This window comes from Lactuca virosa, chromosome 8 (assembly GCF_052849685.1).
Source record: "Lactuca virosa cultivar CGN04683 chromosome 8, Lactuca_virosa_CGN04683_v6, whole genome shotgun sequence".
Lineage (NCBI taxonomy): Eukaryota > Viridiplantae > Streptophyta > Magnoliopsida > Asterales > Asteraceae > Lactuca > Lactuca virosa.
In genome coordinates, this window is record NC_136433.1 from 336919789 (window position 1) to 336946697 (window position 26909).

Genomic DNA, 26909 nt, shown 5'->3' on the forward strand with positions numbered 1-26909 from the left:
TTTTCATAACACGTAATTCCGTTAATTACTTTGTGAGACATTTACTTCAAATTACCATTAAGTCTTGTATTGTAACCAGAGTCTCCTTGAGGGAGAGCGTGATACTTGTGTATAGATCTATATTGGGTTTGACAAACCCACACCTAAGCTGCATGCAACAGCTAGACCGGCAGGTCTGGGGTGACAAATGTCATAACATTTCCGACGCCTGAAGAACGTCGTTTCAGGCCAACTAGGTCATAGCATGGTTATAATAACTCACATAAAGTATTAATAAACATTGGAATTTACGTAAACTTCATTAAAATTTAACGAGTTTATGTCGATTTAAACTTGCATTGTTTTACTATAAATATGACAAATTACTTGTACATTTCGGTCTTTGGGTTTTAAGACTACATTTACACATTAAGGAAAATATTGGATTTTCTAACACAAATACTACTTTCACAAATGAAAGGCTTTAATAATACCAAACAAAAGCTTATGAACTCACCAACCTTTGTGTTGACACTTTTTCAAACAACTTGTATTCTCAGGAACTCATTAAACAGGTAATCAAGTGCTTTTGAGGATGGGACGCTAAGGCGTCTACTATTTCATATTTTGTCAACATATTGTAATTGATTCGTAAACATGTAATTCATACAATGATGTAACTTTTTCAATTATATATATGTTGGTTGTGTTTGCTTGAATTACTATTACAATTGTTGTTATGATACTATACATGAAGTCCTCCACCCCCGGACGTTTCCGCCATCCTTGGTTTGGGGGTGTGATACTTTACGTGCATGCATGGTTCATTTAGCTCAAAAAGCCCTACAAAGTGGTTCCTAGGATACATGGGACTCCCATGGCCATAAAGTTGGCACCTTTATGCCATGGAGTCCCTCAAAGACTCTGGATCTGAAGTCAATACCCCAAAACATGCTTGCATCCATGAATGGTTCCAAAAATGGCTCCTTAAAGCCCTAAACTACTCCAAGAAGAGAGCTAATAGATAAATGGACAAGGTATAAACTTTATACCTCAAATAAGCTGGAAATAGAACACAACCTCTGGATCTACTTGCTTTTTCTTGAACTCCCAAGCTTCTCCTTCTTTCTCAAGCTTCAAAACCACCAAAAACACAAAAAAATGGCTCAAGAACACTCAAAATGGGTTAGGGTTTCGAATTAGGGTTTTCTGGACTAAGGGAGATGATGAGAGAGGCCACAGTGGGGGTGTTAAGGTGTTTAAATAGGGTGCAAACACTGAAAATTAGGGTTTCACTCTGGCAGGCCTACTCGTCGAGTCGAGGCTCATCGACTCGTCGAGTAGACTTCAAGTCCCGCGTCCACATATCCAATTCCTACTCGACGAGTTTGGGGCCTCCAACTCGTCGAGTCCCTTTGTGAAAATGCTTAATTCTTATTTAAAATACGTACCAGGAACCGGACGTTACAAATTCATATGTGATTTCATCCGCTTCATCAAATTGCTCTCTAGTTAAAGCCATTAACTATACCAAGAAATCAATTACTTATTAATGAAATTTACAATTTACTCCCACAGGTAAATAAATAATTTAATGGTAAAGAAACAAGGAGAAAGATAAAAGATGTATACACACTATTTCAAGCCACATAGTTTCAAGGGCATGCTTGCTACTACTAGTAACGTGTGAAAAAGTAGTTTAATTATTAAAAAATATATGTTAAAATCAATGGTAATGAAATGCATATAAATAACGTCTTTAAGGTTTTGTGTTATATGTGACTAGATAAGCTTTTTAGGATGGTGCAAAAAATTGTAATTATTGTCTAATATTTTCTTACGTCAGTTGTTTCTTAAAACTTGTTACCATTGGAATGAGACTTTTTTTGTAGTTTAAGCTTAACCACCTTGCAAGTCCAACTTATTCGTTATGTGAAAGTGTTTTTCTCAAATATAAGTTAGTTAATTTGGCATAAATATTTTGGAAATGGTGATAGATTAGGAAGCCAAAAGTAATAAAGGTATTTCATAATTTGTAACAACCGGTTATTTCGGGTCAATAAAAGTCAAAGAAAGTCAATAGTTAAAAATTAATTCCAATAAATAATGAATTATACCCCACTTTAAGGGTTTCCGGTTTTAGGAATCAAAAGTCAAAACCTCACTTGCCTTGACCGAGAACCCTCTTGGCCGAGAACATGAGAGGCCGAAATCTCAAACCTTAGACCGAAATCCCTCCCATGACTGAGAACCCCATTTAGACCGAAGACTTGGTTCTCGGTTGGACTAATGGACCGAAATCAAAGAAGATAGGCGGAAATCCTTGGTTTTAAACGGTGGCACACTATCCAATGTGATAAAATACATATTCCAATGCAAATGTCAAATCACTTATATATATATATATATATATATATATATATATATATATATATATATATATATATATATATATATATATATATAACGCCCGCAGATCCGGACTAGTCAATTTAGAGACGATAAGCATAAAAAATGAGTTTTTGATGGAAGATTATTTAGAAGGATTAATCTTAACCAAGTTGTAGTATATGTTACAAGGGTTCCGTACATATAAAGAACGCCGAAATCTGAGTTATAACGAAGAAGTTATGGCCCGTCGAAGTTTTACAGCAAAACCGGCACGACACCGGGAGACGTAAATAGCGAATTTACGGTAGAAGACTTTTTAGCCTTAGTGATCTAAACAAAATTTGTAGTATACGTTAATACAAAAAAAGAACGCCCAAATCTGACTTCGTATGAGAAAGTTATGAATTTTCTAAGATTTGACATAGCAGTGCACGACCCGAAACTTGAATTTTAGTTCGAGCGGTTTTTGGCCTACGCGACCTAAATGAGAGTTGAAGATCTCATTAATAGGAACTCAACGGTAAAAAGACAGATGAAAACGGAGTTCGTATGTAGAAGTTATGAATTTTACGCGGACATTTAACAGTATAATCTCCTCCTACTGTTAAATTTAAGATCGGTCGAGAATTAGCCGACGGAGTCTAAATGAAAGTTTTAGATATTGGTTTTACCTACGCGTGGATATAAATGATGTCGATAGTAGAGCTCGTATGTTAAAGATATGGACGAAACTTGGTCCCTACTCTTCGAGCGCGATAAATTCGATACAGTTTTGTAAATCTGAGATAGAATGAGAATTAGCTGACGGCGTCTAAATGAAAGTTGTAGCACTCGTAAATACCAACGCGTGGATATAAAGAACGTCAAAAATGGAGTTCTTATGAACGAGTTACAAATTATAATAGCATATTTACGTATTAAAATAAAGTATAAATCATATATACGTACACATATATATACAAATGTATATATCATTAGAAAGGTATCGACGATGCGGTTATTATAAGACTAGTGTTGAGTACTTTCGACATTAGTTTAGTACAAATATCGTTAAATCTATTTAAAATAGTATTATGAAGGGGTGTTTAGTAGTTTATATAACTATAAGGTTAGACTAAAATCTAGTGGTAATGATACTAGGTTTTGTCGAAGGAAATTGTTTTAAGTAAACAAAGCGCTGTCCGAGTACAGAGTCACCACCTTATCAGGTGAGTGCATAGTTACTTTCATCTTACACATAGATATGAAGTATTTTATATAAACTACGTGTTATGTGTGCATATTGTCTGAATACTTGCTGTCTATGCTGGATGAACGTTTTTATACATCTTTTAAATGATTTAAACTGTATATGTATTTTATATCTACAAATATGTTGGGTAAACATGGGTAGATGAATGATGAGAGATGAAAGATGATATGAGTGAACATAGGCAGCTATAGACTTAGTGCCTAATAAATAACATCGACAGCTATGGACTTAGTGCCAATTGAATAAACGCTGGTAGCTATGGACTTAGTACCTGATAAATAAACGCTGGTAGCTATGGACTTAGTACTTGTTAGATAAACGTTGGTAGCTATGGACTTAGTACCTATTAGATACACACTGGTAGCTATGGATTTAGTACCCGATGAATGAACTTTAACAACTATGGAATTAGTGCTTTACGAACGAGCATTGGCAGCTCTGGACTTAGTGCCTGTCTTATAAACCCTGGAAGAAAGGGAATTCGGAATGAACGAATGCAGGATAGATGACTCTTAGGGTAGACCCTTAAGAATAAGGAAGATAATGGGGATGGGTAATTGGGTTGATTGTTTGATGTTTAAACATAATAATTATATTATTGTGGGTTGAAAACCCTATGTACTCACCAGGTTTCCCAACCTGACCCACTCAAGCTTATTTGTATCACAGGTGTCGATATGAAGTTACATTACACTGAGAGATTAAGGGGATATAAATCACTAGTGATAATGAATGTAAGTTCTGTTTATGCTTATGTTTCTGTATTGACGATGACATCCCAAATGTTTTAAAATGAATAAAAATATGTTTCTTTGGAAATGATTTGATAACGTATTTATCATATTTTTCTGGGAACAAATTCCGCAACACTTTTATTTAAAATGTTACTCTGATTTTCAAACAGCATAAACAAAATCGGTCTTTTCTGGCCGTGAAAATGGGGATGTCACAATATATATATATATATATATATATATATATATATATATATATATATATATATATATATATTCAACCGAAATCATTCACCCCATTCCTCATTTTCACTTCAAAGTTCCTTCACATTTGCTCTCAAAACTTATACGAACACCTTCAGATATTCATACAATCATCAAATCTTCATCAGTTTCTCAAGAACACCTTCAAGCTTTTCCCAGAAAGTTATTTTACATAGTTGATTCCTATGAGATCTTGGTAAGGTAACCTAAATAATCTAGTGTTTTTATAAACACTTTCATATTAGTACAACTAATTTATACACGTTAACGTATGATAAAAACTCGTAGGACACGAACACTTTCAAGTGTTTTAGCTTAAAGATTATCACCGTCATTTCGTTATCCAGCCAAGAACACACTCGAGGTAAGTTCATACCCTTACGTTTTCCACGATTTTTCTATGTTTTAGGGGGGGGGGGGGGGAATAGAAGTAAAATAGAAGAAAACTTGTGTTAAAAATACAATATGATTACACATATTTTTACTATTGTTTGTGCAAATATACTAAATTACACGAAATATATTTATTTCCACACTTGTAAGCATATACATGATAAGTTTTGCAAAATTTTCAAAGCTATGAAGTTTCGTACAAATACACTACGGTTTTCTTACGATATATATATATATATATATATATATATATATATATATATACACACACACACGAAATATACAATTGGATTCCAATAAATAAACTATATTTAAAATAGTTTATAAACTATAACCCTTTTGTAACATGTTGAGCAAAAAGGTATAATTATACAAAAATAAATATATAATTATTTCCATTCATTTTTATTATCATAGTACAAAATGATAATGTATATACTAAGAATTCATCATTTAAGTGAAACAGTTTTATAAACTATAATAGGTATAGTTTATGAAGCATACATACTATTTTACCATTTCAAGATACAATATATATACTGATTATTTAAAGGCATAAATATTATATACCATGTAAACACTACAAAAGGATGATACATACATTTACAAGAAAAGGAGTTTTCATCATACTACACGTAAATAATCAATATGGCTTTGTGAGACACGTCTCCAAGTACTTATCTAAGTACCAACAAAAGTCCTGAATTATAACCAGAATCTCCCGTAAGAGAGCGAGACAATTATGTATAGATCTATACGGGACTGACAATCCTGTACCTAAACTGTTAGCTACAGTTGGATCGGCAGGTCTGGGTGATAAATGACGTTACATTCCGACACCTGAAGAACGTCGTATCAGGCCAACACGGTCATTAAGTATGGTTAAAATAACTCACAAGGGGTATTAACAATACGTTTGGTTTACGAATACATACATATCTTCAAATGGTTTTATTTAGATAAAACTACATTACATTATTTTCCAGTACAATACAATTTACATTTATGGAAACATACACTCAAAGGGTTTTACACAGATACAACTACAGTATATTATTTTCCAGTATAATACAGTTTACAATTATGGAAACACGCATTCAAATGGTTTTATAAAGATATAAAACTACATTATACTACTACAAAGTACAACAATACTTATATATATTTTGGTCTTGGAACATTTAAGACTACATCACATCTAAAAGAAAATATTGGATTTTCTGGAAGAACATATTATCATTTTCAAGGAACAAAGACATATATTTCTCATACAAAATACTTATGAACTTACCAATTTAAATGTTGACACTTTTTCAAAACCACTTGTATTCTCAGGAAATCAGTAGACAGGTACCCACACAGGTTTTGGTGAAGACGAAGCTTAGTATTGTTACGTCTTATATTTTTGTTGTATGCTTTTGGAGTCAAACAATGATTCGAATACAATGTAAAAACTAATCAATTATCAATATAATGTTTGGAATGCTTTGATCTCTATTATTCAATTGTTCTGATACTGTACATGACGTCATCCGCCCCCATATGTTTCCACCGTTTTACCGATTTGGGGGTGTGACAGATTGGTATCAGAGCATTGTTTATAGTGAACTAAGTATATCAAACCATATAAGATATACAACTATAAATCAATGGGGCTAAAACGATCTGACTAAAAGTATACTTTTAAAATATAACGTATTTTTATAAAAGTATACGTACATGCATACATACTACAAACAGTGTCGTAATAAGAACCATATAAAAGTATTTAGATAAGTTGGACGTTGCGGTTAAGCCTAGATAGTTATGTAATCATATATGGGATAAATATAGCATGCTCAACTATATTTATGCGAGATATGACTAACATGTGTTTAGGAATGATCGTGGCCCCTGTTCTATTCAGCTTAATTCATTAAGCCCTTAATCCTTTATCCCACTTATTCATACTTTCCAGAAGGCTTTCTTACACCCGATGGATCATAAAAATCATTGATTTATAGACATGGATGTCCTATGCAAGTGTTGAGCTCAAGTTAGGTTAAAATGGTGAAAATGAGGTCAAAATCTCTTGCATGGAAACAAAACCCTATAACTTTTCAAATCTATAACATATAACCACCAAGGGCCTCAAGGTTCCATAAAGTTTCCAACTTTATGGAACATATGATGGGTTTTATAGGTTACAAAATATATGTATTTGCGGAAAATCTCTTAACAATTAAGGGCACATGCAACCTAAAGGATCTATGTCATAACACTTTGAAGGCAACATACTATGAACAACAAAACTAACATGAACCCTAATGAAACCCTAGTATAATCAAACTACAAGAATTAGGGTTACATACCTTTGATTTTTTGTAGTAAACAAATCACTTCAATCCATTGTAGTTGTTGGTCTTGGAAAGCCTAGCACCAAAAGTATGATGCCTCTAATGGCTCACACCCAAAACCCTAGAAACCCTAGATGAAGAGGAGTGAGAGGATAGAGGTAGAATTTTTGTTCATATGCTTCTAGGAAAGAGTATTCACCAAAATAACGAGCCAAGGGATCCTACTTATAATTTAAGTAACTTGCAGACAAATCTAGACTTGAATCGATTAAATAAGGAAATTAATCCCAGTTCAAGTCTTTTCCTTATCTACAGCCAAGAAACTTCCATCAACCCTAGGAAACCCTCCAAAACTGCCCATACCATGGGGGGGGGGGGGTGTTCTAGAATTGCTTCTTTTTGTTCAACCATTGAACAATTACAATTCACCAATTGCATATTTAATTAATTTCAATTAATCCCGAACTAATTCTATATTAATTCTGACTAATAATTAAATAATTCTCATTGATTTCATATTAATTTATTATCATATAAATTAACAAATTAATTATATTGATCTCATATTCATCTATTAATCACATAATAAATTAACAAACCAATTATCTATTTCCAATTAATATATTAATCATATAATATATTAACAAATCATTTCCTCGTAATTTCCAATTAGTTTATTAATCATATAATAATATAATATATTATCATTCTCTCTTTTAATATCATTTCTAGCTATTTCTGGTTATAAGGGCAACCCAAAATGGACTTTGCCTCTAATTATAAGTATATACCAATTTACTTTTGAGCTTAGACACCTTACTCCAATAGTCTCCCACTTGGGTTAGTCTATAACTACATTTTCAAGTATAACCTTGAACCAAACAGCATAGTGTGCCATCCAAAGCCACTGTCGAACTCTGATTCAAATCAAATGTTGGCCCTGAGATAAGTGATCAACTATTCCTTCGTTCTATAAGATATCGTATGAACATGAGACATTGATTAGAATCAATCTCATAGTCCAAGATTCTGTTTCTCGATTTCTCGATTTATGACGACTGAATTTAGACTACTGATTAAACAATTCAATTTAGTTCGGGCTCGGCCAAGCACTTCAGATGTCGGCACCAAATCATCGAGGGGCCAAAAGATATCAATTTTCCTATTAAGGAAAAAGGAACGAATAAACTTTGACTATATAATCATACATTTTACTCTTTCTCCTTCGTTCACCCATTCCACAGAAATCACCACAAACAATGGATTCAACATCGAAGCAAAAGTTAGTTTATTGAGCCAATTCTCTTCCAGTTGAGCAAAATTTAAAGTTGACAGTTATGATTTGACTTCAAAAGCAGAGGTAGTACTAATTGCTATACAAATTTTGTTAGTTTATTGATGATTCAAAGATGGAAAAGTCGAATTACTGTTGAAATTTGGAATGACAGCTTTTTCCGTTTCTAATTCGTGAATTATGATGTAATCTGCAGAGGTTCAATTGATGAAAGATCGGTTTTCTAAACTGTTGCTCGGGGAAGATATGTCTAAAAGAGGAAACAGAGTTTGTACTACTCTTGCTATCTCCAATGCCAGTACACATCTCTATGGTTTGTTAATTTTTAAGCTAGCGGCGCAGCTTGTTGCCTGTTTGTCTTCCATCGATATGTATTGAACTGTTTTTGAATCCGATATCTATACAATTTAAAAACTTATCTGTTTGATAATGGTGATGACTGATGATGTTTTTCTTCATTTCAACTATTGTATTTGGAGATCTATGGAAATTGGAACCCTTGACTCCACAAATGAAGTCAATGTGGAGAAAAATGTGGAGAAAAGAGATGAAATAGCTTTTATTAGTAACTGATTCCGTCGTGGAGCTTACTCCATCGTTCCAACAATTCTCAGATGGAGGCACCTTTGAGGTTATGGTGACCCGAACCAGGTCTGATTTATACATAAACCTTCCAGCACTCAAAAAACTCGATGCCATGCTTGACGGATTCCACGATTCAGAGTTCTGCTATGTTGATCGTGGGTTAGTCGTTTCCGATCATTGCAGAAACATTAAACAACGACATTCCAACACTTCACAATCCGATAGCCCTTTGATCCAGTATGAAGAGAAATAGTGGTTGCCGTTCCCAAAAGTTCTGATGAAAGGTAATCGGGTACCTCAGGTTACCACAAGCCTTCATGTGTACTTTGTTGGTGTTTTTTATACAAAATTTTCAATTTAATGGTATTTTTTACACTAAAAAAGGAATAATGGTAATTTCCGTATCTTTTTGAAAATTTGTTACCTTTTAAAGTCATTTCCCACCCAAAAAATAACAAAGTGTGTTATACAAAATGATCCATTTCCATTGATGAAAAAAAAAAAGAAAAATATCTATTGAGTTTTACAACATTTATGCAACTTTAGAAATAAACTGCAATTTACTATATCGATATAAATTTTGCTCCTGCTAAAAAATTCTCGCTTTGCGTTTCTGTCGACCAACGCCGTTGGCCGCGTCTCACACCGGAGAATTTCCGTCTCCGCCGCCGTTTTATCTCCGTTCCGGTCCACCGTCTTCTTCCTCCGTCTATCTTCGTCCAAATCTGTCCCTACAATCCTTGTATTTTAAGCAATAATAAGGCCAAGAAAAAAAACCCTAATATACTGTAAATGGACCTCCGATACGTGAGGCCGCCGCCTCCGCCTCCTCCTTCTTCGGATCCACACCAACGACCGCCACAACAACCAGTTCCACCACCTCCAGGGACTTGGTATTCCGGTCAATTTCAGTACCACTCGCCGTCACCTCCTCCGCCACAGTGGGCTCCCCAACCTCAACACCCCGATCACCACCTTCCTCCCCCTCCTTATGCGGTAGCTCCCCCTCCACCGATGCCGTATTCTTCAAACCCTTACCCCCTTCCTCCTAGACCTCATATGCCACTACCGCCACCACAACCTCATTATCCTCCTGTCAATCAGGTAACCCTAAATACTACTATACGTATCGTTCATGAATGTTAATATTTACATTATCGAGGTGTTCGCGGATCGTGCTGTGATTTTCTCTACACTTTGTATGTTTCAAGTTTCGAGCATTGTTGTTTACTGATTGTTTATGATAGGAGTGGAGTAATACAAACTGGGGTCATCAAGGATGGGACCATTCAGGTTCGAATTTCTGTTTGTTGTTCACATCTGAGTCTACTGATCAGAGTATCAAAAAACGTGCTGATTCTGTTGTTAACATTTTCCTATAGCAGCACATAACAAAAATGAAGATGATTGGGCTGCCAGGGCTAGAGCATGGGCAGCTTCAAAAGCTGTAACAGATGATCAGCATCAGCATCAGCATCCACAGTCAAACCCTGCCAGTCGACAAGAAGAAACAAGCTACCAGGATCAATATACCCAGAACTTGGATCCTCCATACACAGAGTTTCAACAACATTCACTTCCTCCATCAAACTATCAACAATATCCATCTTCTTTTCCACCTCCACCTAGAACACCTGCAAACCATTTGCAGGAGCCATCGTCATTCACATCTGGATATGCCTCGGATGGAAACTTTTCATATACTGCCAGAGATGGAAACTTGCGGGACCCAGCTGCTGCATTTCCTCATCAAGAACCTGCACCTACAAGTTTATCAGCTCACCAGCAGGAGGTACCTTCTAGTTATTCTTCTGTTGCAGGTAATGAGTTAACTGATGTATTCGATTTAGCAATTGGAGCTTGTTCACAGAATTGCTTCCAATAGTTTTCTCCCCTTCCCCAGAAGTACATTGTCACTATAAGCTTCTTAGTTCATCAGCTTCTTACTTCTATTACGTTTATCTCCTCTTTTATGTTCTAACTGCTGAAGTGATTTCTGTGGACATCATTTTCTACTCTCACCTCAACTTGTAAATATGATTGCTTGAAATTATTTTATGGTTTATATGACCAACATAACTTGTAAGTAGTTGTTGATAATCTTACACACAGCTGACTTAAGACTGAAGAATGATATGTAATTTAGTCGAGTGACTGACTTGAGACCTGTAGTGCTCTTTCGTATGGAAGAGACAGCTTTAGCTGCAATGAAGATTGGTTTAACTACCAAGTATTACAGTTACCTTGTTATGTTTCGAATGAAGAAGATGATCGTTGAAGATTGTTTAGGATTTTTAAATGATGTGTTTTGCAGGATCATCAGTTGCTGGAAGAAACTAAAGGAAGAAGAGAAGTCAAAGTTGTGATTTTTTTTTTCTTTTTACATTATCATATGGAACTAAACTTACTCGAATAACTGAAAAATCTTGTTTTTAAACTGTATGTTGCTAAAAGAAAAGAAATATTTGGTAAAGATACATAATTTGGAAGAAATAAACAATCAAATAAGTAGAGAAAGTCCGTATTCTATATTTTTCTTTTTCTTTTAGAAAATATCTTATAAGCTCTGTACTCTATCAATGGCTATATGAAACTTTAACAACAGTCAACATTTCAGTGGATTGACTTCCTCATTTGAATGTCAGGAAAAGAAGATTCAAGAGAAACAAAGGGGAAATTTTATCAACCATCACATCTACCTTTTGCTTCAGCTCCACAACACCAAATCCCACCACCAATATCTCCTAGAGATAGATTAATTTCCATTGAACAACCTCATTATTCATTTAGCAACCCATCTATTGACCCAACAACCGATCTTAGCAATCAACCTTTAGATTTTGGGCCAAGATTCAGTCATGATCATGACCCAACAGGGGCAATATCCTCTGGTATGCACCTCACACCTTCATTTGGAAGATCAAGCTTCCAACCAACCATGGCATCTGGAAATGCAACTTTTCCCATTGGGGCATCAAATGCATTTCATGTAACAAGTGGCTTCCCTATTGATACATACGGGACCCCTGGATTTCCTGAAAGAAATAAAAAGGTATAATATAGAATATCATTTCTGCTGTTGTGTTGTTTTCTACTATGTATCTGAGATTGGAAGAGTATTTAGGTTTCAGTGCCAAATTGGCTTAGAGAGGAAATAATTAAGAAGAAAGCAGTAATTGGAACAGAGATTTCCAGGCAGGATACCGAGTCTAATGAAGATGAAGTTATGGAGGGATCTCTTGGGAAAGGAGATCAGGTGGATGGAAAAAGCATGTCTACAGAAGAAGAGGATGATGATGAGGTTCTATTATAATTTTGATTCATTGAATTTAGGCAGTGTTTGGTATGATCATGATGGAATCAGAGAAGAAATGGAATGGTTCATTCCATGACATTGCTTATTCCATTCCATCCAACCAAACTGACATTGCAAGAGTGGTGTTACTTTTCTGGTTTACTTTATTTATCCTCAAAACTGACATCTGCCTTCATTTTTCTATGTAGGATTATGTGGAAGCAGCTAGAACAGCTGCAATAAACCAGGAAATAAAGCGAATCTTGACTGAAGTCCTTTTAAAGGTGCCCCAAATACATACTAATCATTCATCTATGATCTATGATCTTGCTTGTTTTTTGTACTAAGTTAGTTGCCTACAATGCTTTTGAACAGGTCACAGATGAACTCTTTGATGAAATTGCAACCAAAGTTCTTGAGGAAGATGAACTTTCTGTGGAAGGTCTTTTTTATTTTTTCTTATTTTCATTAGCTGTGATCTTCTTTATTACCTCATTGTAACATAATCTAGGTTTGTGGTTATGTAGTTGAGCATAAACCGATTGCTTCAAGTGATATGATTCCAGCAATTCCAACTCCCAAGTCTTCTTCTGCAAAGGTTCTACTAATTCCAGCTAAGACCAAAGGAACCGATGCCGATGATAGTCGGAATTCCAATTCCAGTTCACCTGGAGATGTTTTAGGACTCGGTAATTATGCTTCTGATGATGATGATGATGATGATGAAGAGAAAGAAGTCCAGAATCCATCTTCTTCCATAAATAGCAAGCCAACTGAGAATGGCAGTTCACATGTAGATGGTAGCAAGTTTCTTGAAAAGGAAAGTGATTCCCATGGAGTGAGCCCAAATGGTAAAAGTTCTTCTCAGACAGATGCAGATGCAGACCATGTCACTCAAGAACATCGGAATCATGATTCCGGTGATGAGAAAGTATCAGATGGCAAACACGAACCGTTAATTGATGGTATTAGTCACAAGAATTTATTACCAAATGATTCTCAAGGTAAGAGCCACAGACATCACCTCTAGACAGAAGGGTAAAATAGTCATTTACATTTACACTCATTCAGTCGAAAAAAGAGACGTTTTTTGTTCATACACACATCATTTATCCATTTAACACTTGGAAAAAAAGAAACAAGCCCTTAGTGATCGAACCATTTTGGTGTTTAGTCTTTTTTTTGTTTCTAGATAGAAGGTTAAAATAGTCATTTACTCTCATTTGGTGTCCAAAAAAAAAACAATCTTTGTTCTTACACACATCATTTAATGGAAACACGCCCTTAGTGATTAAAACAAAAATGTTTTTGACAATTTAGAAAAACCGTTTTTCCAGGTGAGCAGGTTTTGATAACAGGGAAAAATACGGATAAAAGAAAGTTGGATAGTAAAGACTACAATGGTGAGGTGGATGCAAATGCAAAGGCAAAGGTAGATGAGAATAGTAGGAATCAGGATGAAAAAGAAAAAAACACAAAGAAGGGAAATAAAGATGATAGAAATGGTAATAAAGATAAAATAAAGGATCAAAGGTTTAGCAAGAGTGAGAATAAAAAAGAAACAGAAAGATCTCATGGGAAAGAAGATGGTAGAAAGCGAGAAAGAACAAAAGATGAAAAGAATGAAAGATCAAGTAAAAATAGGCACAAAAGACATCATTCTCCTTCAAGTGACACTTCTTCAGATGACTCAAGAAGGTATTTATTTCATTTTTGGAGCTTAAATTTATTTATACTTCACTTCAATAAAACATTAAGTCAAAACATCCACAATTGTTAACCCCTTGAAATAAACATCTTCTTCAATGCAAGGCTTTTTCTTATTAGTCATCATCTATTTGAAATGTTTTTTAATTATATAAACCCCTCCTCTAATCACAAATTATATTTGATATTTGGTGTTAGTTTGATCAACAAGTTTGCAGAGTTATAAAGAAACAAATATAAAAATATTCTTTGGTCGTTTTGTTTGTTTTCTTTTTCTTTAAATTTTGATATTGGTGTCATTTTTTATCATCTTGACGAATGCTCTCTAATGATATAAAAAAATATATATATTCTGTTTGACATTGCATATTTAATAAAATATATTAATTAGTCAAAAAATGAAAATTTTATTGAGAATACAAAACTACAAATGAGTTTGTTTGAATGAATTTGGTACATTGCAGAAAGGTGCATTCTAGAAGGCACAATTCATCACCATCTCCTGTGAGATCAAGAAGGTACTTATTATTTAATTAATCTTAACATTATAAATTTATAATATTCTAACTCAAATTGAATATAACTTTTTTTTTTTGGTCCTAAGTTTCTTATGCTTGCATATCATTTATTAGGAACAATAGTATTACCTTTTGTATATGAGGGATTTGAACACTTATTTTTGGAGGGTATAATAGTAATTAGGTGACAAAATATGCAAAAGTGTTGATAGGTTTTTGCATATTTACATTTTGTGAAAAGGGTATAAACGGAAATTAACATGTACCTCCCAAATCCCAATGTCTTTTTATATATATATATATATATATATATATATATATATATATGACTCTCATTCATTGGCTTAGCATGAGATGTTTGATTTCTAGACAAGTGTCAAGGTCTCCACCTAGCAAGCGTTCTCAGCACAAGCATAATAACTATTCTTCTCTTGAAACCACCAGGTATGTCAATTGTCAAAGTCAAACATACATTTTGACTCTAATGGTCAAACATCTTGACTTTTAACCTCAAACATTTTGACTTTACAGTCCTATTGGTTTATGAACTGGTTTATATTTTTATGCAGGGAAAGGAAGCGCTCAAGATCCAGGTCACGAAGGGGATAAGTGTAAAAAGGGATTATGAACATATGTTGTAATACGCAATTATTTTTTTTGATGTCCTAATCATGAAGCTAGGTTTTATAAAGCCCTTATTTCTTGTACTTGATCTTGGAACAAGTTTGTGAATTGTGGTTTCACCTGGATTTTGCATATTGGGAAGTGTATTAGTGTAGTTGTAATCCTTCATTGAATTTGTTAGCTTATGTGATGGGGGTTGAATATAATGTTTCAAACTTCAAAGTAGTTTCTTATTAGTAAACTCTTTAAAATGAATGTTTAACTTTTGTTGTGAAATAAACACTTAGCAACATGGTTGATAAGGTTTAAACAAATTGTCATAATGTGTATAAATGAAGCTTTGAATACAATTTGCAATTTGAGAATATAGAACTTTGAATACATCTTACAATTTGAGAATATTCGAGTTCAAGATCTTTGTTGAATTGTTCAAGGTTCTCATTGTTGAATTCTTCAATGCATTAACTAAATGCACTACTTGTAACATTTTGTTTTAGTGTTTATGGCAAATTGTGTTAATTTAAACTTTTAAAGATCATTGTAGGAATATATCTAAAGTGTTCAACAACAAAACCCAAAATCCAATAAAAATGAGATAATGGTAAGGTTAGATGAGATTGCATCGACAAATGGCCTTACTATATGGAAACATGAGTATGCAATTATATTGGTAATAAAGTAAAAGGCAGGGGAGCAAGCAGATAGTCAAATACATGCAAATACAAACATGCGACATAAAGTAAATACGAACAAGCATAATGAAGGAAATATCGAAAAACATAGTGGAAAAAGTAAGCATATAGACATTATACATAAGGCATAATCATACCCTTAGAGCAACATCGACCTACACAACTTTATTCAATGCTTTGCTTTTAACCTTACGTTATATTTATACTTCCTTGTGAGTCCTATCATGCTTATATCATCGATCAAGACCATCTCCACTATTTTAACCGTAATAGCCAATTGTTTTCTTTAGACATGATAATACCATTATAATATTCTCTCCTAAAATTTTCAATGATCAAACGCTACTGCCATTGCTATTTTTTTTTTTTTTTTTAAATTTTGTCCAATGATGCTCTATTGCCATCATCTTCATTTCCACAACTTCCATCTTTATCTCATGCTCCTTAATTGGTTAATATTCAGATTCATACAATATAACTTGCTTAATCATCACCTTATTAAATTCTCCCATAAGTTTCACTAAGACCTACTTGTTGCATAAAATTCTTTTAGTTGCCCTCCATTTAAACTAGACTTGACAATTTGTATATTCGTGTCGTTTTCACGTGTTAGACACATATTTGGTACGACACGAATACACATACATAAATAAGCTTTATCTCCCTTTTCAAGATGTATTCATGTCATGTATTCGTGGCCTGTTGTGTCACTCATGAATTTGTATATTCGTGTCTTGAATTGTCAAGTATAATTTAAACATAGTGGGTGATGTTTCCTTATAGATCATAAATCTCAAGTACTTAAAATTCTACTGTGAGTATAGAACATTCTCCCGATACATACTTAAACATATTCATCAATGTGCTCTCAACATAAATTGCACCGAAGATATTCCATATTAAGTGTGTTGATCTATACTCCTTATCTTTCAAGGTGGTTCTCCAAATGTCCATCCTAGCATTCAACTCAGCCTTAGAAACTAAAATGACTATTTGAAATGTCAAAGTAGAGTATAATGGTTATAATTTGAAATGTTCATTGTTTTATCTATATTTTGCTTATGGTATGTTTTGTGACATTTTTAAAAGTACGGGGTTCAACTTTATTTCCCATAAACTTTAGGGGTAGAGCTAGAAATTTTATACAGAAAATGGTCAAAGAAGGTTTGACCTGGCGACTGCGTGTTAGTGGGTGGGGTGACGCCCACTCAACGTCAAGTCTCACATGTCTCTTGCTCGGTTGCTCCTCCACCAACGCCTTTTCCGGCGGCTCTGGTGGTGGATTTCCCACCAAAGAAGCTTCACTTTTACGTTAAAGTTTCTCTTTTTCTCCTTTTCACACTTAATTCCTTCTTTTCCGTGAAAAATGAAGGTCTATTCTACTCTTTTATACAACAAAAAGTTTGATTAAGAAAAACCCAAATTCAATTCTTTTTATTGTTTATCTAATAGTTTCTTTCTTCAATTCTTGGTATTCGATCAAAGCCATTTCAAATCTTAGATGGTTTGTTGGTTTTTTTTAATTATTTTAACATACCAAGTTTTTCGATTCTCTTATTAATTATTATAATTCTTGGTCTTGATTTAATAATGTTACTTCCCTATCAGACCCATCTCAAGTCCTCAGATAAATTGATTGTTTTTTCAGTTTCTTTTTTTTCTGGAAAAAGGGGGGAAACCCCTTGGCAAATAGTATTAATGAGAAAAAGAAATACAAAAGGAGGGCAAACGGCCAAGAAAATAAAGAAAAACCAAGCTAAGGGACATGCCCCGCAAGGACAAAGCAAACAAGGAACTAACTACCTAAAGACCTAAAATCGTCATCCCTGATCAATCGAGAAGAGATACGACCACCATGAGAAGAGCTCCGCTGTGCGTCAGAAGCTGGGAGGGGATCTCTGGAATGAATCAAAGTAGGGATACGAGAGACGTCATCGGTATCATCCACTCTTTGATGAGAAAGAGTGTCAAACATGTTAGTTGTAACTTTTTTCTTTGGCTCCACGCGGATCACTGGTTTGTAGACTTGGGATATCTTTATAGCGGGCCCTTTTCCTTTACGGTTGTCGATGGGAGGCTTCTTTTTTGGTAGGAAATGTTCTAGATCTCCTTTTGACCATTTGGTATCCTTCATTATCAACTTCTTTTGGAATGGGCATAGTCAGCTAGGACGGGGGTACTAGTCTTGTGAACGGGGCATGTGGTATGATGTCTTACCCTAAATCCGGAACGGCGGAAACGTTCTGGGGCGGAGGACGTCATGTACAGTATCATAACAAAGCATAATAGTAAACAAGCAACAACATCCATTGCATTTATAGAATAATTAAATACATGTGTGTTATTTTGTAAGGTTTAAATGACACCAAAAATGTATAAACAAAATAAAGACGAGTCTTGGATCCACTCCGTCCTTCAAAAGCTGCTTGAGTGCACCTGTCTTACTGGTTCCCTGAGAATACAAGTTATTTTGAAAGAGTTTATCAGCATTAAAGCTGGTGAGTCCATAAGTATTTAGTGTCATTGTTTGTATGAAAATGTTTGTAAGTTTGAAGAACATGTTTGTAAGTTTTCAATGTAAATGTTTGCAGTAAATAATTGTATCTCCTAGAAAATCCTATATTTTCTACTAAAAGTAGCCTTCTACCAAGGCATTAAATGTTCTGTATGTTTGTTTCTTGTAAAAGTGTGTATTTTCCCAAGTATGACTATCATTAACTAAATATAGTTTATACATTAATGAATATGCGAGAAGATCACGAGGTAAATGTAATAGGGAAAATAATGTTTTACCTCAGCAGTGACACTGCTGGCTATAAAGTGATAAAATACAGACTCCAGGTAGTATTAAATGTACAATACCCCTCAGGGAGTCTTTTTGCCTTTAATCCTTAGTCGATTAATTACAAGTTTAAATGTGAACTCGTTTGTAACCATGCTGATCGACGACTGAATAACTGATGACCTTCCGGTGTCATAATATAGTAAGGTGACATTTTGTCACCCCTTGGCCTTATCGGCTGGGACTGTAGCTAGCAGTCGGGGTGTGGGAGTGTCTGTCCCATATAGATCTATACACACGATGCCCGCTCTCCCTCCAGGAGACTCTGGTTACAATATGATACAACATTGTCTTGTTGTATCCTTAAATAGTATGTCACATTCTAGTTATCGTATTCTAATGTTTGTATAGTATATTATTATGTATAGTATGGTGTAAGTTTCTTTAGTTTCTCTTCATAGTATGGTCTATTGTATAGTGTATAATATGTATTGTTTCTCGTTATAGTATTTGTATATGATAGTATTCTCCTAAACTATACCTATTATAGTTTACTGGTAATTTCTGTAGTTCGAATGGATGAAGGTATGCCCTTGCTACTCAAAGGTACTGAACTGATTGATAGTACTTTTATATCTACATATATATACTTAATATATAACTAATATTTAGACGACATTCGGACAAATAACCGATACCCTAAGGCCACATCCAAACAAGGAAAAGGAAATAAAGTGAGTTATCAGTCCTAAGTCCTTTAAACATTACTTATATAACTATACATATATAGACATGCTTTTGACAATATATAAGTTTAAAAAGAAGTTTTGTAAAACATTTGAAGAGTTTAATTAATGAATATTGATGACTTGATATCAGTTTATAAAACGATTTAAAAGTAATTTGATTGACAAGACAATTTAAAGTATAAGAAGTCCTTTGTTTGAAACACAGTTAAAGTATAAGAAATCCTTTGTTTGAAACACAGTTATAAATCACATGTGATTGATTATATAACTACATGTTTTCTACTTGTATTCCCCCCCATAAAAGCATTTAAAATCATTTAAAAGATAGATTAAGGGGTATGAACTCACCTGTAGTGAGTGATACGGAAGTATGTTTGGAAGATGGTTGCAGAGTGTCAGGTGTAACCTTGAGCACACAAAGATCCTAATAAACATATAATGACATGAATGTGTATGTAATTAGTGTCTAAACAACTAATTAAGAAGGGTAACACCCTTATTGGTTAGGAAACTCTAAGATTTATGGGATACAATCACCTATGATTGCATAACTAGGTTATATGGCCACCCTATAGAGTTTACGGTCAAAGAGGTATGACCATTGGAGTTCACGGTCCTTGGAGTTTACGGTCTTAGTTGTTTACGGTCTTAGTGTTTACGGTCCAATGACCTTACAGTCATGGAGTTCACGGTCTAAGGAGATTCAACCGCAAACTCATCAAATCTTGCACAAATGATGTTTTTCAAGGGCTTCATTCAAAGGCATCGGATTCTAGGGACCATGCTTAGCCTTAGGAAGGGTAAAGGCTATAAGAACACCCTTTATAAGGGTTTACGGTCTATGAAGATTCATAGACCGTAAACTCTTTTGTTCAAGTAAAGAGTGATGATCTTAAGTCCAAAATGAAGGATTGTAACTAGATTCATGAAAGGTAAGATGATACTTACGGTTTTGAAGGCAAAGAAGGTATTTTCGGTCCAAAACACAATCGTGTTCTTGAGGATCTTTGATGATCTAGATAAAAGATGAAACCCTTGGATGAATCAAGAGTGAAACATGGATTTAGGAAGGATCTAACATACAAAGAAGGAATCACTTACTTGTTCTTGAAGATTTTGAAGTAAAAGTTTATGCTTTTTGAGAGAGAATCGGTTCTAAGGCTTGAAGGAGGGAAAATAATGGCTGAAGTGATCACCCTCCATATATATAGGGATGGGTTTACGGTCACAATGACCGTAAACTCATTGGTCTTGACCGTAAACTCCCTTTTTGAGGAGGTTTACGGTTGCAGGCAGTTAAGAACTTAAGCTGCTATTCCCAATCTCTTATTTCTTTGATGTACTAGGGTTAGAGCACTCAAAACAGGTTCCAAACAGTGATAACTGGAAGCCAAATGAGTCTAACACTGATAGGTTTAATTAATTAAACAAGCGTGGAAATTTCGAGTTGTCACATCATCCCCCCGTTGGAGGGAATTTCGTCTCGAAATTAGAGTTTAAGCAACTAAGTTATTACAAATAATTAAGTAAAAAGATGAGGATATTTAAGTTTCATTTGATCCTCGTGCTCCCAAGTGAATTCAGGACCTCGCTTGGCATTCCAGAGAACTTTCACTATCGGGATACGGCTTTGCTTCGTTCTTTTGACCTCTCGGTCCATGATCTCTATAGGTTCTTCCACGAAGTTGAGGCTCTCGTTGATCTCGATCTCGTCGAGTGGGATAACAAGAGTCTCATCGGATAGACACTTTTTCAAGTTCGAGACGTGGAAGGTAGAATGTACGTTGCTGAGTTCGCGGGGTAGATTGAGTTTGTAAGCTACAGGGCCGATTCTAGCTAGGATATCAAAAGGCCCTATGTATCTTGGATTGAGCTTCCCACGCTTTCCGAAGCGTATCAAGCCCTTCCAGGGTGAGACTTTCAAAAGAACGCGATCTCGCACCTGGAACTCCAAAGGTTTCCTTCTCTTGTCAGCGTAGCTTTTCTGTCGGTCCCTAGAGGCTTTCAATCATTCACAAATCCGAACGATCTTCTCTGTCGTTTCCCGAATGATCTCCGGACATGTGAGAGTGCTGTCAGGAATTCGTCCTTTAGCTAACTGTGTGTCACCTACCTCAGCCCAACACAGAGGGGATCTGCACTTCCGGCCATAGAGGGCTTCGAATGGAGCAGCCTTTATGCTCGTGTGATAACTATTATTGTAAGAAAACTCGAAAAGGGGTAAATGAGTATCCCATGCCTTCCCAAAGTCGATCACACAGGCTCGCAGCATATCTTCTAAGGTTTGAATAGTCCTCTCACTTTGTCCGTCGGTCTGCAGATGGTAGGCTATACTCATGTCCAACCTCGTTCCTAGGGAACTTTGTAGCGACTGCCAGAACCTCGAAGTGAATCTACTATCCCTATCAGAGATAATAGATATAGGAACACCATGCAGTCGTACAATCTCCCGTATGTATGCTCTTGTGAGCTTCTCCATCTTGTCAGTTTCCTTGATGGGCAGGAAGTGTGCAGATTTGGTCAATCTATCGACGATGACCCAAATGGTATCAAGTCCACCCGTTGTCTTGGGTAACTTGGTTATGAAGTCCATAGTGATCCGCTCCCACTTCCATTCAGGTATCTCCGGTTGCTGAAGTAGACCTGATGGTTTCTGGTATTCGACCTTGACCTTCGCGCAAGTAAGGCATTTACTTACGAAGGTAGTAATTTCTGCTTTCATGTTAGGCCACCAGTATAACTTTTTAAGATCCAGATACATCTTATCTGAACCAGGGTGGACGGAATATCGAGTGTTGTGCGCTTCGGTCATGACCAAGTTTCTGAAACCACCGTGTTTCGGTGTCCAGATCCAGTCCATGAGATATAAGGCTCCGCCACCCTTGACTTCCAAGTTCTTATCCATCCCTCCCAGGGATTCACCCGCCACATTTTCAGGTTTCAAGGCCTCGAGTTGAGCCTCTTTGATTTGCGTGGACAGGTGCGAATGGATAGTCATGGTCAATGATTTAACTCTTCGACCCAAATATTCTTTGCGACTTAGGGCGTCTGCTACTACGTTGGCTTTACCCGGATGATAACGAATTTCGCATTCGTAGTCATTGAGTAGCTCGACCCACCGTCGTTGTCTCATGTTGAGCTCCTTCTGGTCGAATATGTGTTGTAAACTTTTGTGGTCTGTAAAGATAGTGCTTTTCGTACCATACAGATAGTGTCTCCAGATCTTCAAAGCAAACACAACTGCTCCTAGCTCAAGATCGTGTGTGGTGTAGTTGACCTCGTGTGTCTTCAGCTTCCTTGAGGCATAGGCGATGACCTTACCTCGTTGCATCAGAACACAGCCGTGCCCCTGGTTGGATGCATCACAGTATACTACGAAGTCTTCTATCCCTTCCGGGAGGGATAGTACCGGTGCGGTGCATAAGGCTCGCTTCAGTGTTTGAAACGCCTTCTCTTGTTTCTCTTCCCAGTCAAAGGCCACACCTTTCTGGGTTAATGTCGTAAGGGGTTTCGCAATTCGAGAGAAGTTCTGTATGAACCTGCGGTAGTAGCCAGCGAGGCCTAGAAATTGACGAATTTCTGTAGTCGTCTTCGGTGCTGACCAGTTATCGATGGCTTTAATTTTGGAAGGGTCCACGTGGATTCCTTCTTCGCTAACCACGTGACCTAAGAATTCGACTCTGTGGGTCCAAAATTCGCATTTAGAGAACTTCGCATAGAGCTTCTCCGATCGTAAGGTTCCTAGGATATGTCGTAGATGATCACTATGTTCCTCCTTACTTCGAGAGTAGATAAGTATGTCATCGATGAAGACGATGACGAACTGATCCAAGTAAGGACGCCATACCCTATTCATTAAGTCCATGAATACTGCGGGCGCATTAGTCAATCCGAATGGCATCACTACGAACTCGTAGTGTCCGTAACGAGTTCAGAAGGCTGTCTTCGGAACATCCTCCTCAAGCACTCATAACTGGTGATACCCGGATCTCAGATCAATCTTAGAAAAGTAGCTCGCCCCTTGCAGCTGGTCGAATAAATCGTCTATGCGAGGAAGAGGGTAACGATTTTTGACCGTAAGTTTGTTGAGTTCCATGTAGTCAATGCACATACAGAACGATCTGTCTTTCTTCTTCACTAATAAGACCGGTGCTGTCACACCCCCAAAACCTATGAACAGCGGAAACGTTCTGGGGTGGAGGACGTCATGTACAGTATCACAACAATGCAAGTAGTAAACAAGCAACAACATCATCCATTGCATTAATAATATAATTTCATACAAGTGTGTTCTGTCAAGTTTTAAAGACACCAAAACAATATACATCAAAAATATAAGATGAGTCTGGAACGAGCTCCATCTTCTCAAAACCTGGCTCCGGTACCTGTCTACTGGTGACCTGAGAATACAAGTTATTTTGAAAGAGTTTATCAGCTTTAAAGCTGGTGAGATCATAAGTATATTAGTGTCTGTGTTTGTATGAAAGCATTTGTAAGATGTTTTGTAAAATGTACTGTATATGTTTGTAAAAAGTTTGTATTTGTTTGAACTCTCCTAGAAAACCCTATGTTTCCTACTAAAAGTAGCCTTCTACCAAGGCATCTAGTGTCTGTGTGTGTATCTCTTGTAAAAGTGTGTATTTTCCCAAATCCGACTATCATTAACCAAAAATATAGTTTTTACATCATTGTTTATTGTGTGAATAACACAAAGTAACATGTAAGGGAAAATGTTATAGTACTGTAGTGCTGTATTAAGTAATTACTGCTGTACTAACTACCTTAAGCCAAATGTAAAATTTTAAGGTAACATGTGATCGGCCTGTATCTTGCTACCGACTCAATAGTAAAACGACAATGTAAGATGCCGTAAAAATGACGTTTGGCACCCGTAGACTTGCAAGTCCCACTGTAGCGAGCAGCAAGGTGTAGGATAGTCAATCCAGTATAGATCTATACACAAACTCATACGCTCCCCAATTAAGGAGATTTTGATACAAAAACAGTCATGGCAGGTAGTGCCATGCCCTGTTTAATGGCTCACATAAATGTATTAATGTAAATGTTATGTGATTTGTGTGCTAGCTGTATTGTGTTCTTTCTCTGTCTAGCCTGTATGTTTGTTTCTCGTCATAGTGTCTATTGTTTGTTTCTCATCACTCTGTATTATGTTTGTTTCTCATAACTCTTTTTTATGTTTGTTTCTCATCATAGTATGTATTGACTCATGTATGAACTGACTCATTGTATGTTTCATTGTTCTAGTAATAGTATCTTCCTAAACTACCCCTATGGTAGCTTACTAGCAATATATGAACATGTTTGTATACCCTTGCTACCCAAGGGCATGTAACTGAATGAAAGAAATAACCTTTTATATCCATATACATATACATAATATATAACTTGGATTCAAACGACCTTCGGACAACTAACCTTGATACCCTAAGTCCACAACCAAACAAGGAACAGGAAGTAAGGTAGGCTAGCAGTCCTAAGTCCTTTCAATCCTACTTATATAACTATATCTATATAGATACACAGAATATAAGTTTAAAAGAGTTTAAGTAAACGTAATTGATAAGTAAAAGAGTTTGTAAAGTAGTTTGAGGTAAAACAGTTTGATAAACAGTTTGAAAAGCAAGAAAACCATTTGTTTGGTAGTTATTAATCATAGGTGATTGATATAATAACTATAGTTGTTCAACTTGTATCCCCCCATAAAAGCATTTAAAAACATTTAAAAGGTTAATTAAGGGGGTATGAACTCACCTGTAGTGAGAGGTTTGGATGAACTGAAGAGATAGGATTGCTAGGTGTCAAGTAAAGACTTGTACACACAGTGATCCTATTTAACATATAAATACACATATATGTATTCACTTAGTCTTTAAACAACTAATTTATAAAGTTAAGACATCCTAAGACAAGTTAAACACTTTATATAAGTGTTATAAGTCCCAAGGATTGCATCTAAGTGTTGTAGGACCAAGCTATGGGGTTTAGGGTTCAAGGGAACCCCTTTCATGAGTTTACGGTTTCTTGACCATAACCACATGAGTTTACGGTCGTAAACCCATGAGTTTACGGCCTTAAACTCACACCCTTTTGACCATTTGTTGTTTTGAAGGTTTCTAAGTCCTTAGTAGTGTTTCCATTTGAAGTATAAGTCTATGGAAGAAGTTAGGGCACCATTTCACTCCTAAAATGAGTTTATGGCCCTAAGACCGTTTCCCTTTGGGTTTACGGTCGTAAAACCCTATGGATGATGGTATTTTGATGTTTACAAGTCCTAAACACATTAAGGTATAAGTCTAGACTAGTTTCCAAGGCTAAGGAAGGGACTAGGGTCACTTTGGCCCCTTAAGAAGGGTTTACGGTCCAAGGCGTTCTTGGACCGTAAACACCTTTGATCTTGGTGTTTCCTTGTGTTTTCTTGATGTAAAGATGTGTAGCAAGCTTAAACATACTCTAGGATAGAAGTACTTACAATATAGAAGCTTGAAATGAGCCAAAAGTCCAAGAACACTAGTGTGTGTTCTTGGTGTTCTTGGTGAAACTTGAAGATCAAGCCTTTTGGACTAATTTTTCGGATAGAAGTGTGTTAAAACACTAGATTAAGTGATATACTAACTCAAAAGGGTTAGAAACACTTACTAGATTGAAGATCTTGAATAAAACTTGGATGATACTTGAGAGAGTTTGATATTTGTTCTTGAAAAAGTGGAAAAGTGTTAAAAATGGCTAAATGCCACTTATATACCCCTTTCCCTTAGGGTTTACGGCCGTAAACACCAAGTTTAGGCCGTAAACTCTAAACTTTTGATGTGTCGGGACTTTATTGTTGCACAATAAACCCTAGGGCATCCTCTCTCCTGATATCTCCTAAAGTATTAATCCTAAAATACTCAAACTTATTCCAAAAAGTCTGAAAATTTAACAGTAACTGTTTTGACTTCTATTGACTTGACATGTTGTACAGAATAGAAATTTCGGGTTGTCACATCATCCCCTCCTTAGAAGGAATTTCGTCCCGAAATTAGAATTTAAGCAAATAAGTAGTTATAGATAACTAAGTAAAAAGACGAGGATATTTCAGTTTCATCTGATCCTCTCGCTCCCAAGTGAATTCAGGTCCTCGCTTGGCGTTCCAGCGAACCTTCACTATCGGGATACGGCTTTGTTTCGTTTGCTTGACCTCCCGGTCCATGATCTCTACTGGTTCTTCCACGAAGTTGAGGCTCTCGTTGATCTCGATCTCGTCGAGTGGGATTACAAGAGTCTCGTTGGACAGACACTTTTTCAAGTTCGAGA

General features: G+C 35.8%; 1 protein-coding gene across 3 annotated transcripts; it reads left to right on the forward strand.

The window, feature by feature from the left end:
• The first annotated feature begins 9796 nt into the window (after nt 1-9796).
• Nucleotides 9797-15597, forward strand: LOC145132392 (cyclin-like protein). 3 transcript variants are annotated; one of them, XM_079067149.1, is made up of 12 exons: nt 9797-10332; nt 10476-10521; nt 10611-11048; nt 11874-12280; nt 12353-12529; nt 12733-12807; nt 12899-12965; nt 13051-13527; nt 13861-14221; nt 14695-14748; nt 15118-15192; nt 15318-15597. In XM_079067149.1, exons 1-12 carry the CDS (start codon nt 10021-10023, stop codon nt 15355-15357), a joined length of 2529 nt encoding a protein of 842 aa, XP_078923275.1. In that variant the 5' UTR covers nt 9797-10020; the 3' UTR covers nt 15358-15597. The 3 variants fall into 3 exon arrangements, with proteins under 3 accessions (XP_078923275.1, XP_078923277.1, XP_078923278.1); XM_079067151.1 differs by having other exon boundaries at nt 10614-11048; XM_079067152.1 differs by lacking the exon at nt 15118-15192.
• Nucleotides 15598-26909: the final 11312 nt, after the last annotated feature.

Coding starts and splice junctions, on each gene's coding strand:
- LOC145132392 (XM_079067149.1), top strand. CDS start 10,021: ATGGACCTCCGATACGTGAGGCCGCCGCCTCCGCCTCCTCCTTCTTCG. Junction 11,049..11,873: donor TAGTTATTCTTCTGTTGCAG/GTAATGAGTTAA, acceptor TTTGAATGTCAG/GAAAAGAAGATTCAAGAGAA. Junction 12,530..12,732: donor AAGAAGAGGATGATGATGAG/GTTCTATTATAA, acceptor TTTTCTATGTAG/GATTATGTGGAAGCAGCTAG.